At 35.3% G+C, this 14,128-nt stretch overlaps 1 protein-coding gene across 1 annotated transcript in view; it reads right to left on the bottom strand.

Moving 5' to 3' along the window:
- HMCN1 (hemicentin 1) overlaps window positions 1-14,128 on the bottom strand; it is a gene marked incomplete at its 5' end in the record, with an annotated part of 218,465 nt that overhangs the window by 179,865 nt on the left and 24,472 nt on the right. The window contains 5 exons of the mRNA XM_008572836.1: window positions 1-34; window positions 1,007-1,115; window positions 1,830-2,111; window positions 2,638-2,916; window positions 11,144-11,298. The exon at window positions 1-34 is cut by the window's left edge and continues 13 nt beyond it. Of these exons, the coding sequence (XP_008571058.1) occupies window positions 1-34; window positions 1,007-1,115; window positions 1,830-2,111; window positions 2,638-2,916; window positions 11,144-11,298 (859 nt within the window). The remainder of the gene's footprint in view (window positions 35-1,006; window positions 1,116-1,829; window positions 2,112-2,637; window positions 2,917-11,143; window positions 11,299-14,128) is intronic.

The raw sequence follows: 14,128 nt of genomic DNA, 5'->3' as shown, positions 1-14,128 counted from the left end.
CCTTTCATCAATTAGCTGACCATCCTTCAGCCACCTATGGAAAAAAGCAAAAAGATTTCTTGATATATATTATCAATAAGTAGTTTCCTAGAAGATATGCATGTGTGTATGTGTATATATATATATACATACACACATATACATATTCTCTATTGTGCATTTGCCTAATTTTATAATTGTTTACTGTGAATGAGAAGAGAAATAAATAATAAATAAATTCTAAATGAAGAGGGGAAAAAAAGGAAATCTGTCCCAACGTAGAAGGTGGCATATTGTTGGAACCCAGTAACTATGTGTTGAGTTCTTCATCCTTCTACTAATTTAGTCTACAAAAAGAGACGAATGCCCTTAAATATTACTCACTTTAATATTTAAGTAATATTAACCAGCAAAATTTTTAAATAACATTAACCAGGTTTTAAACAATATTAACCAACAAAATGTATACAATCTTAAAACATCTGTAAATAAAACCCTGAAATCATATAGCATTACATTTTCACATTTCTTACAAGTTATCACTTTCCACTTAGTTTTATAATCACATGTGAACATATTTCATTCCCTTAGTTGACAAACTGTTCCTTTACATATCCCATAGTACCTTGAAAATGAAAGATAAGTACTCAATAAATGCTTTGTGAAGGAAGGAATGAGAAAAAAGAATTGGTAAACATATATGTGTGTAAACTTCCTCTATTTCTCTAATATGCCTGGTGCACTTCTTTGGATTTGTTTATTAAACATTTCAGTGCCTCAGGAAAGTCTTATATTAATACTGCTTAATAGTCTGTTTCTACGAACTGAAGATGTAATTTCTAAGAGCATATAAAGGAATTCCTCTAAGTGAGCAAATTTAGATGCCCTGTTAATATCAAGTGAAAACATATAAATAATACAATTTTACACAACCACTCTTTAATGACACAGAACATTTTTCAAGATAGCTCTAAAACACTCAGATCAACAAGTGGGAGGTATTTAGAAGACATACCAAAACCCTTACATGATAGTTGGTGGAGGGGAGCCTGTCACTTGACAATCTAGCTCCAGTAAGTTATTAACCATCACAATGAAGTAAGATGTTTCATCTCCTCCTTCTACAGCTGGTGGCACTAGAAAACAACAGGAATGTGACATGCAAAGAAATGGATACAAGAAAAAATACACCATCACATCAAGCAATAGTAAGAACTAGTTTAGAAGGCTGATATGTATCATAGTAATTTGGTACATAAAAGGAATTTAAAATGTATTATAAATACATTTTACATTACACACTTGCCAGTGTCAATGAATGTACTTTTAACATATCATGGATATCTATCTAACACTATAGTGCTGATGATGCCATGTGAATATAAAGTCAATTCGTATTTATGTTACTCATTTGCATAAGAACAAGAGAAGGGAATTCCAAAACTTGGGCCACCCATTCAAAAGACTTCAATTTATAAAGATCTGGATTCAAAGTCGTGAGATGATTTCCCAAGGCCCACAGACTATTTCCTATTTTCCAGCACAGTCCTCATGACAGAGACCATGTTGTCACTCACTGCAATCAGATACTGGTGTAGGTGTAAGAATGTATCTACACACTTACAAATATAAAGAAGACCTATCAAAATCAGTAGAAAATTTATGTGAGATTCTAGATCTTGACACTGCAGTGATTAAATCTGTCTCTTGCTAATGTGCAGTCTGGAGCTAAACAGATAACTACACCTTCTCTCAAACTGTTTTACTATTGCATGAACAAGAAAGCATTTAACAAACTAAACAGGTTTTGTCATGAATCTTAGAATTCAGGTCATGGCATCCTTATTTACCTAAGACATCAACTTCATATTTGATTTCCTTTTCTCCTGCGACACTGGTAGCCACACATACGTACTGTCCCCGATCAACTTCTAGGGCACTCATGATTTCGAGTTTCTTCCCACCAGATTCTATGCGGATGTCGTCGCTGGCTTTCATGGGTACACCGTCTTTTAACCAGGTGAGAACTGGAGGGGGGTTGCCGGTAGCTTTACACTCCAGTGTCAGCGAATGAGCAATAACTACTTGCTTATTCAAAGGTGTGGCCAAGTCACCTTCAATCATTGGAGGAACTAGGTAGAAAACAGTAATACATCAGGCAATTCTTTGTGCAATCACAAAATATATCCAAATGAAATAAAGAACAGTTTTTTTTCTCATACAGTTTGACCACAGAAACTACTTACATACCTCTCTCTCTCTAAGCTGTTGAGGAAAGAATTTCTTGGTTCAGCTGATCTGCAACTATTGTAAGTATTCTGGAATACTTTGTACTGCCTGGCTTACAAAGGACAAATAGTGGAGAATGACCTTAGTCCTAACAACTACTCTACCTTCTCCATAAGAACCAAATGGTCTAGATGCTCCCAGTACCACGGGCAAAGGTTGGTCAACTGAATAAACTATTTCTTGCTAAGCATAGCATTTGCAAATGTTTTTCCAAATCATGGAACATTCTTCCACATTCTTCCAGTTCCTATTCATGCATATTAAAAAAGACCAAACCCATCAACACTTTGTTAGTGAACAAACTGCATGTTAGCATATTAGAAAGCATAGGTAGAAAGGTACATAATTAAAGCACATATTTTTCCTTACCATAGATGTCCACGTGGAATGATTTTTCAGCAGTTCCGGCAACATTGGTTACATGACACATATATGTTCCTGAATCAGAGACCTGCGCTCGGGGAATATGAAGAAATTGCCCCTTATCAATATAAAGTGCTTGTGAGCTGGATATGACTGGCTGGCCATCCTTATACCAAATAATAGTGGGCATTGGAAGTCCTCGCATTTCACATTCCAGTTTAATTATGCTGTTGATCAATGCAGATATTTCTGTGGTGACATTTCCTCCTTTAATACTAGGTGGAACTACAAAGGATTTCAGAACAAAAACAAATCTTTTAAGCTTCAGCCTCTGCATCAAAATTTTAAATGCTATTGATGTTTAAATAATGCATTTAAAGTAAATATGAATTAAAGACAATTAGGAAATCTATGATTTATCTACTGATAATTAGTTGCTTGTCTTGTCAAAACAATCTTTATCCCTCCCTTTTGGGTTTGAAATTTCAGTAGAAACAGAAAGTAACATATTCAGTTTTAGGGGCTCATTAAAGTTTAACATATCATATTAGAGTAACTAAGAAAGTTATGTTTAACAAACAAAGCAAAACAAAATAATACCCCACTTCAAGTAGATATAGTAAGTTTGAAATCAGACCAAGGGAGCAAAACCATCAGATGTGGTACAACCGCATGCCCTCTCCCCGAGAAATGTTAAAGGTCTAAGTGCTTTCAGAACCAGCTACTGGTAATAGCTGTGGAGTCTTTAATTTTTGCTTCTTGCTTTTTTTTGGGAATTGCCAAGAATCCATTCACTCAACTTTATTCATTTAATTGGCTACATGTGTGTCTTCCTCGATTCAGCAACCACATGCCTGGCCTCTCACGCCACATGACTGTGCTGTTAGAAAAACAACTCAAGTGGCTCATGCTCTGCTTCATATTCTGAACATGGTCATTCTAGGATTGTGCTATAATTGCAACAATTTGAAAGAAATCAAATGGTGTGGGTCTGAATTTGAGTGGTTTAATATAATTTGAATAAACTTTTTTGTTTTAGAATAGAATTTTTTGTAGAATTTTTTTTATGCTTAACCTAGGATTAAGGATTTTGAGAGGGAGACCATAGAGGCACCACACATCATATCAAGGGTATATGCTATCAACGTGACTTATCCCTGAAGATGTTAACCTTGATAACCCGGCTAGGGTAGTGTTTGCCAGCTTTCTCCACTGTAAACTCACTTTGTTCCCCCTTTCTTTTGAAGTGCATCACTATTCCCAGCACATATATATTAGGTAGGGAGTTATGCTGTTGGGAAAATAGAATAATTTGCTCAGGTTCCCCTTGTCTCAGAGCCGGTTCAGGGTCGTTTGGTAAACACTGTATGTGTGGGTGGAGTAGGCGCACCTAAACGGCCGCGCCACTTTGGCTGGTGTTTTACTGCCCCTGGCACCCATCCTGTGTGGCCATGTTTTTTCCAGACCTGCGGCTTCCAAGGACCGTGTGGCCAGTTGCCTAGCTTATAGACCTGCGGGAAGGGGTCTGGTGACCCAGCCTGGTGTATGAAGAGTTTATAACCCAGTCTGTGAATGGATTTGATGGGTCTGGGAGCTCCAGACCCAGCCCTAGTTCAACCATTGGCCCAGTTGTTGCAGGATTACGAGCAGGTAAAAGAGCAATGACAACTAGCGTGGTCGCCTAACTTTATAATTGGTGTCACAAACAGGATTAATAATGAGACAACTGGCGCTGTAAGGATTCCAGGCCTTAGCCATAGCTTAGCAGTAGCCAGATATATGCTCTACTTCCTTTAGAGGGGAATACCTCCTTAATTTACTTACGATTCTGTATCTCTTCTTCCCAATTTATTTATGTCAATATGGACTCATGGAAGCTTATTTTATACTTTGGATCATAATCCGATACTACATTATTTATCCAGTTTTGGCCATTGGAAGCTCTTTTGGTCGGCTCTAAGGTCCCTTTGATATACCCACATCGTTTTATCTTTTAAGCACATCCTTACTTTCTGGCTGTACTGCATGCCCGAGACCTAAAGTTAACCATTTCTCCTTTCATGGTTTCTTTCAGTGGAGAAGGATATTAGAAAATAAAATCTGGGTGCTGTCTAGAGTACCTTAATAATTTCTGGTAATTCACTAGTTCACAGTGACAAACATTCATGTACACATCTTTTTTCTCACACACAATTTAAGGCAAGATCTACTGTACTTTGAGGTGAATTTGATTGCTGAATCATTTTCCTATCAGGTGATTTACTATAAAAGTCAGGGGTCAGCCAACCACAGTCAACAGGCCAGGAGATGCTGAGCTAGGAAAGGTTTTTACATTTTTTAATGGTTGGGAAAAAATCATCATAATAATAATTTGTGATGTAAAAATTTTATGAAAATCAAATTTCAGTGTCCATAAATAAAGAGAATCATTTTCCTATCAGGTGATTTACTATAAAAGTCAGGGGTCAGCCAACCACAGTCAACAGGCCAGGAGATGCTGAGCTAGGAATGGTTTTTACATTTTTTAATGGTTGGGAAAAAATCATAATAATAATAATTTGTGATGTAAAAATTTTATGAAAATCAAATTTCAGTGTCCATAAATAAAGTTTTATTAAAATGCAATCACAGTCATTTGTTTACTTACTGTCTATGGCTACTTTCACTCAGCCATGGCAGAGTTAAGTAGCTGTAATAGAAACCAAACGTGTTGTTCTCCCTGCTTCTAATGCTGCTCAACTTACCATAAGTTTCAGTGGCACAGTTACAACTTGACAGCATTTCAAGTGGCGTGAATATCATTATACCATGCTATTTTATTTTATTTTTATTACCAGTGCATACTTCTCACAGCAAAACAAAAAGAGAATAGTGAACTTCGAGTATCACATTTTTAAGACACACCATAATGTGGAATATTTTGTTATCAAATTAAATAGCAAAGCATTTTGTTTATTTTGTGGTAGCATTATTTTAGCTGTTCTAAAAGAATAAACACTACTAGACTAAGCAGTCATCACAATGTTCCCAATTGCAAGAAAAGCAACAGTTTGATACATTACAAAATAAAAAAAGAAATGTCTCAATAGCAGAATTTCTTCAAAAAAAATAAAAAGTCAAAATGAGGCTACAATCAAAGTAAGTTTCTTTGTGGCTCATTTGTAAGCCAAGCAAGAAAAGCAATTTACCAACAGTGATTTCATTAAATCAGGTATGACTGCAGCAGCCAAACAAATGTGCCCAGAAAAAATCAATTTGTTAAAGATTATTAGCCTTTCAGTGAGAATAATTGCTCAAAGGGTTGAGGTCACTGGGGGCAACATCAATAGTCACTCAAAAAAAACAAAAAGGCAACTTTTTTTGATAAGTTGACAGATGTTACTGATACTGCTTAATTGTTCTTGTTTGAGGCGTCAATGCCACATTTAAAGAAACTGATGAATTAGTCTCTAAGAATAGTCTGCATGGTAAAAATATTTTCAGAGAAGTTGAAAAAAGATGAATTCATTACAACCTGAATCTGCTAATATTTGTAACAACTTGGCAGTAAAAATATGTGTAAAGCAAAAAATGGCTTAGACAAGTTTACAAAGCTATTAAAATGTAGTGTTAAAGTCTGTTTTTGTTCATTGTATTATTCATTAACAAGCTCTTTGTTAAAATATTCATGTGTTATGGAATCAGTATTTCATTTGCACTCGTAGAGTTAAACATCTTCGGTTCCATGACTTTTTATCAGAAGTAGAACTTGCCTTAGCACATAGAAAGTACAATGCCTTAGTGGTGGTAAAGTTTTATCGTAACTTTTTGAGCTAAGGGCTGGGGCTGAATTTTTTCTGAATAAGAGTCATCCTAAACATTATTATTGAATATTGAATGGTTTTGGAAATTGGTTTTGCTGTAAACTTAATAACGTTTATAAATGAATTCAACTTAAAATTGCCAAACAATAACTGTATATGCAAACTTTATACTGGGTAGTCATTCTGCTGTTTTTATCACGAGTGATGCTTTTTATATTCTTCATGCTGTAAAAAGTTCAAAAAAGAAGTAAGATCTCAATTCCCCCATGAATTTGTAATGGATATATTTTCTGAGCTCAAACTACGGTTTTAGCAAAGTTTGTAAAATCTTGATGCAAATGCAAAAGAAATTTCCACATTCGAAATTCATTTATCTTTGAAATCGAGGACCTTCCATCTAACCTCCAACTGGAATTGCTTCACCGGCAATGTAATGGCATGTTAAAAGTCAAATATCAAGAGAAGAATATAACAGAATTTTATAAATGCCTTCCAAACCCTGAATATTCTCAATTAAAATCATATGCTTGTGGGCCGGCCCGGTGGTGCACTGGAGAGTGTGCCGCTTGGGAGTGCGGCAGCGCTCCCGCCGAGGGGTTGGATCCCATGTGGAGACCGGTTCCCGCTCACTGGCTGAGCGCGGTGCGGGCGCAACACCGAGGGTTGCGATCCCGTTGCTGGTCCCCGGTACGGGCGCGACACCGAGGGTTGCGATCCCGTTACCGGTCAGTAAAAAAAAGACAAAAAGGAAAAAAAAAAAAAATCATATGCTTGTGAACTGATATCAGTATTAGGCAGTATCTATCTGTGCAAAAAGGCATTTTCAAAGATGAAATAGGTAAAATCTTATTACAAATTATCATTAACAGATGAACATTTGCATATGCTTGTGAACTGATATCAGTATTAGGCAGTATCTATCTGTGCAAAAAGACATTTTCAAAGATGAAATAGGTAAAATCTTATTACAAATTATCATTAACAGATGAACATTTGCAATTGATTCTGACAATACGGAAGAGTAACTTGGAACTTCAGTTAAATGAAATGTTATCCCTCAAAACAATTCCATTCTTCTCATTAGTAAACCTATAGTATTACAAAAAAAAAATTGCAATTTTAAAAATTACCAAAAAAGAAAAAATGAACTTTCATCAATAAACAGTTTTGTAGAAATTTGTTTCTATCTTGTTATATTAAGTATCTATATGATACCCTTGAGTTTGCCTTGAGGTCTGCAAACCCTAAAATATTTACTGTCTTATTCCTAATAAAAAGATTTGCCAAGTCCTGCTATAGATAATTAATTAGTACAAATTTAAGCCACCGTTTTCAAATCCTAAGAAGGAGCATTTTATTCAGACTTTAAATTTTAATTTTGATTTGAGACTATTTATATCATATGTTAATCAATAAACACTTGTCAAACTTTTGACTCAAATTACCTAAATCAGTTGGCTAGCCTAATGAGCTGGATGATACATTAATGAAGCCAAGAACATAAGTTCAACAAATCCCTATCCTCCATGAATGGTTTACAAAAGAAAACCATTTGTATTGAAAAAGATCTATTTTAAAAGTTTGCATTTATGAAATTGAGAAAAATTACTCAAAGAATATTTGCAATTGATGGTAGAACATACTACCCACTGCTTAAATTTGCCAAATAAACATTTCACTTTCTGTTTTCATTTTATTTCATGTATATTTGCCTGAGAACTGGACTTCTGTTTGGAGGAGGCGGTTACAGATAAAGGTTATGAATGCACTGCACATTAAAATGCACCCATGTATATACACTCAAAGACTTTTACAGAATTTAGGGACGCTCTCAGACCTCTGAAACCCATCCATGGATTCCTTGCCTCAGAACCACTAGTTGTGAATTTGCACAGTCTCCTTAGTAGAATATTAAAAGCTCTTTTACTTTCTCCCTTCTTTCACACTCTTTTTTCCTCCCCCCACCCCTGCACCCCCGAAATCTCTTTATTTCCCCTCTATTTTGTTTCCATTTCTTTCCTTATTCAGACACAATGTTCATTTCTACCTTGCAGGTGCATCAACCAACCTGCTTCATCTTCATGTCAGTGCGTAAATAAGGAAAATAAATGAATCGATGGATGGTTGTGTGAAACATACTCTCAGTCTGGCATTCTGAAATCTACATACATAGTCCTCACAGTTAACTAAAGCATGGCATCGATCTCAGTTATTTTTTCCATTTTAGGAATTAAAAACATTTTCACAAGTGAAGTAAAATAAGCTTAAGATTATCCACTTGGAAGTGCAGGTGAGCTTGCTAGAGAGGAATTGACATTATTTCCTGAATTATAATACTCAAAACTTCACAATGTTCTAATGCCTTTCATCTCAGACAATCCCAGAAGGTTTAATCATTATAAAGCCCTCTCTTCTGGGTGTCTGAGGGTATCACACAGAATGAACAAGAGGACCTGAAATGAAAGAATCCAAGTCCCATGGAAATAGGAGTCTTATTGTATCACCAAAAATGTCCTCATCACAGATCCTGGCAACGATACAACAGAGTAGAGAAGTCTACTCAACAGCTTAGGAAGAATATTGCACCTATTATTTAAATGTGTGGCTCTGATAGGATGCCAATGGTAGCAAATAACACTTTTGTTTAAATTGTATGTTTGTACAGCTAATCTCTCAGTAATATTATTCTTTCCTAGAGGACATGTCTTTTCATGACTGCTTTCTCCCAAAGTCTTTTATTTATAGATATAAATGATTTAAAAGACTGCATTAAATATAATTTATTTGACTCAAGAAAGCAATTCAAACTTTACATAAAGACACCAACATTTAAAAAGAGACTTTTGGAATACAGTTAAATTATATAGAAGTCAAGCTAGATTCAATGTATATTTTAAGTTTTAAGACAATACAACCACTAAATAGAAAACAATAAATGAATAACATTTATTGAACTCTTCCCATAGTCAAGTAATTCATGTAAAGTATCTAACATTTGATCTTCACAATAACACTATTACATAGGTGCTATTATTATCCCATTTTACAGCTGAGGAAGCTGACGCCCAGAGGGGTTAGGCAATTTATCCAAAGTCACAAAGCTAGTAAAGAGCAGAGGTTGGATATGAACACATGCCTGTCTGTCTCAGGAGCCCAAACTCTTACTAATTATTCAAGCAGTGCTTTCCAATAGAAATATAATGCAAACTACATATGTAATTTAAAATTTTCTAGTAGCCACATTAAAAAATATGAAAAGAAACAGAAAATTAACTTCGATAATATATTTTGCTTAGCCCAATATATCCAAAATATTATTTTGGCATGTAATCAATGTAGAAGTATTAATCAGATATCTTACATTATTTTTCCATATTATGCCTTTGGTATCTGATGTGCATTTTATACTTACAGCCCATCTCAATATGGACTAGCCACATTTCAAGTGCTTGACAGCCACACATGGCTAGTGGCTACCGTATCAGACGGGGTAGCACTAGACCATGCATTCATTTAGCAAATATTTCTTCAGAGCTGCTGTCTCCCATACATTAAAGTAAGGAACATGAAAAACAAGGGCCTGCTCTCATGAAGTTTGGATGGCTTGGAGATAAATGGCTAATAAGTAAATAAACCCAGAATTAAGCAAACAAAATATCAGACGGTGGTATGTGCTATGAAGAAAACGAGCTAGGACAACATATTAGAGTGAATAGCTGACCAGTTTGAACAGGGAAGATCCTGTGAGGAAGCGTCATTCTGAAGAATCTAAACTTTCCTTGAGTGTCACACACTATGGAAAGACACAAGACGGTGCAATGATGATAGAGCCATGGTTAGCATTACTGGTCTATCGAGTTCTATTCCTTTCTATTGTATAAATCTGTGTGCCCACAACATAACATTCATGTGCCTACCTATGACTCCATTTGTAAAAAATAAAATGACTTTGCCAGTCACCTTCCTCGGGGGATGTTGATGATTATAGTGCAAATGAGGACTACATATTTCTGGTGGGGACAAACTAGGAGAAAACAGTGATAGAGCCATGGTTAGCATTACTGGTCTATCGAGTTCTATTCCTTTCTATTGTATAAATCTTTGTGCCCACAACATAACATTCATGTGCCTACCTATGACTCCATTTGTAAAAAATAAAATGACTTTGCCAGTCACCTTCCTCGGGGGATGCTGATGATTATAGTGCAAATGAGGACTACATATTTCTGGTGGGGACAAACTAGGAGAAAACAGTAGCACAAACATAAGGCATTTAAAATATTGCCACATGGTCAGAATAAAGGCTAAGATGGACTAAAAAGAGAACAATTGAATTGTCTGCATAGCATCAGTTTCATTCTATTTCATGCATCTCCACAATTTTTAGTTTTCTTTTTTTTTAACCCCTTCAAGGACACAGACATTCACTTTATGTATATAATAACCAGTCAGGAAATTATTGACCACTTAAGTGAGAACATACAGAAATAGCTAGACCACTTCAAGAAATCCATACTTAATGATAAAATACATTAAAATTGGAGGCACTGTTCTAGCCTAAAACACATGAAGATAGGCTCTTTCTTCTCTTAAGGTAACATTCCAAATTATTCAGTATTGAATAAAAAAGCAGTTAACATTAGAGTAAACCCGGGTTTTCAGTTGTAATGAGTTAAGAATAACAAAAAACATAAGAAAATCACACTTACTATAGATAGTCAGTTTTATATCCTTGGCTTGTTTGCCAGCTGCATTGGACACAGTACACTGGTAGCGTCCTTTGTCACCTCTTCGTGCATTCTTTAGATGTAAGACTTGTCCTCTGTCCAGAAGTTCAATATTAGGATCTCCCAAAAATAAAGGCCTAGAGAAAATAAAATTTTATTCCATGGGGCCATTTTTATTTCTCCACGTTTCCTCTCTTATTAATTCCAACAAAAATTGCTAAGCAGTACAGCATTATGCATCAAAGTCGATTAAAAAATGCAGTGATGTGATTAGCACTCCTATCCAAAAAAATGAAATTATTAAACCACTTTACTCTTCGAAGCTAGATAATTATCATTTTGAGATGAAGAGTTTCTCCATTTCAAACTTAAGTAGTTTTATAATATTGACAGAAACCAAGACTAGTTGGTTAGGATGTGGTGCTGATAAACAGTAAGATCCTGGACTCAATCTCTGTGTTGGTCAGAAAAAAAGAGGAGAGGGGAGGGGAGGGGAGGAGAGAGGAGAGGAGAGGGAAAAGAAAAGAAAAAGAAAAGAAAAGAAAGAAAGGAAGAAATGCAGTCATTCATTGATTCACCAATTCTTATTATTCTTTTCTTTTTTTTTTTTTTTTTTTTTTTTGGTTTTTTGATTTGCATAGCCAAAATTCCTACCAGCATCTGGAAAAAAACATCACAGAGTTTAAAATTACATTATAGGAACTTCGGGCCAAGCAACAGTATTTTTAAACCAATATCATTGCAATATCTGGAAAAGTATTCACAATAGAATGAAAGATTATTACTTGCTAAAGGCAGTGATCATGCCAACTTTCTTAAAAAGTAGCTATTTTAATAAATATTAATGCTTTTATAATCATAAATTTTAAAAGATATTTATGCCCAAAGAAGCTTGCATATAGTTCTCTACTATACAGAGTCATTTACTGACTACTGTAAAACTCTCACTTTATACAATTAGCAGCACTTTATTTTAGTACTTGAAATATCATAATTATTAAAATATATAATATCCTAAGTATTATGCCTTTAAAATCCATTAACCTTCTTTCAGGAAGACTCATAGCTAAGTTTTTAAAAGTTACACTGACTAACTACATAATAATTAGATGCATTACTATATTAATAAGCCACTAGTGAGACTACATGATTAAATGGAAAACACATTTAATTTTCTATGGTAGCATCCGTTACTATTTCTTGATATAACACTTTGTCTAAAACTCTCAAAAATTAAGAGCATGAAGTACCTTAGTTTAATGCATTTTAAGTTTTTAAAGGAGTGAATACGTGATAATGTTACTCAAATTTAAATAAATGTGAAACCTTTATTGATTGTTAATTATGCAACTAACGTGAAATTTTAAACAAAAAAAATGTAAGCATTATAATAGATATTTTCATTGGTCTATTTCTCCTAATGTGAGTCTTCTCACCATTAACAGTTTGATTTATATCCTTCTAAACATTTTTACCCATAATCTTACTCCCCTCAAAATCTAAAGTTTTAATAAATAAATAGTATCATGTTATTCTTCTGCTTTTCTTTTTACTCTACAATTGCTATGGAGATATTTTTGGTACATATAGGTTAATTTTATTATTTTCAATTGCTGCTCAGTGTTTCATAATATGCCACACGTTTTCTATCTATTCTCCTAATGTAGGGTCTTGGCCAATTTTCACATTTCTGCCATCACAGCATTGCAGTGAGTATCATACAAGCCTCCCTGTGGACATGCATGACTGCTTCCCTCCCCTGCACATGGGAAGTGTAATTACTGCATCACAGCATATGAGCATGAAAACTTGAATCATCACCAGCAAATTGCCTTTCAGGGTACTAATTTAAATCCTCCCCACCCTAACACTATATCCTGATTTCCCACACTCTAGTCAACACTTGATAATTTCAAATCTTTCCTTCCTTTTCTGCCTTTTTTTTTTTTTTTGCCAATATGACCTGTGAAAAACAAAATTTTATTATTTAACTTGTATTCATTAAATTATCAAGGGTGAGCATCTTTTAATATGTTTATTGCCTAACGGTATTTGTTTAATTTGCCTGTTCATACTCACCACACATTTTTCTATGTTGTTGTTTGTCTTATTAATTTGTAGAAAGTTTGAATACAATCCCTTATTTCATACACTGCAAATTTTGACTCTTTGCTACTTAGGCCTTAGATACCTGCTCCGGGAAACTATAGTAATACATGCACTGTAACCACACTGTGAGAAATAAGCTCTCACAACCAACACAGATCACTGCAGCCACTTCAGTGTGGGCAAACCTCAGCAGCCTTTGAGACTTGCAGTCTGCGAAACATCTGATTCCTTTTTTCCCCCATATAGAACTAGCTTAAGTATTCATCTTGCTGTCATAAACACATTTTCCTTTTTAATAATTCAATTCCATGTAAAGATAAAATAATCTGCATTTCAGTCTTGCATTTTTCGCTGATAGCTTTTAGACAGAGAAATTTAGTGTATAATAAATTTGAGTTCCAACATTTTTTTTTTCCTTTTTGTCTTTTTTACTGACCGGTAACGGGATCGCAACCCTCGGTGTCACGCCCGTACCGGGGACCAGCAATGGGATCGCAACCCTCGGTGTTGCGCCCGCACCGCACTCAGCCAGTGAGCGGGAACCAGTCTCCACACGGGATCCGAACCCTCGGCGAGAGCGCCGCCACGATCCCAAGCAGTGCACTCTCCAGTGCACCACCGGGCTGGCCCAAGTTCCAACATTTTTAAACAGCTTTGTGATTGATCCCAAGCAGCGCACTCTCCAGTGCACCACCGGGCTGGCCCAAGTTCCAACATTTTTAAACAGCTTTGTGATTCATCAGAATGAAGGGTATTACAAGACTTTAAGACCATATTTTAAGTAATATTATTTGTCTTTCATGCTCACTTAATAATACTCTATGTGATAAAATATTTAAGAGGAAGAAAATCCATGTG

The sequence above is a fragment of the Galeopterus variegatus genome, unplaced genomic scaffold (assembly GCF_000696425.1).
Source record: "Galeopterus variegatus unplaced genomic scaffold, G_variegatus-3.0.2 Scaffold841, whole genome shotgun sequence".
NCBI lineage: Eukaryota > Metazoa > Chordata > Mammalia > Dermoptera > Cynocephalidae > Galeopterus > Galeopterus variegatus.
This window is presented reverse-complemented; position numbering and strand designations above follow the sequence as displayed.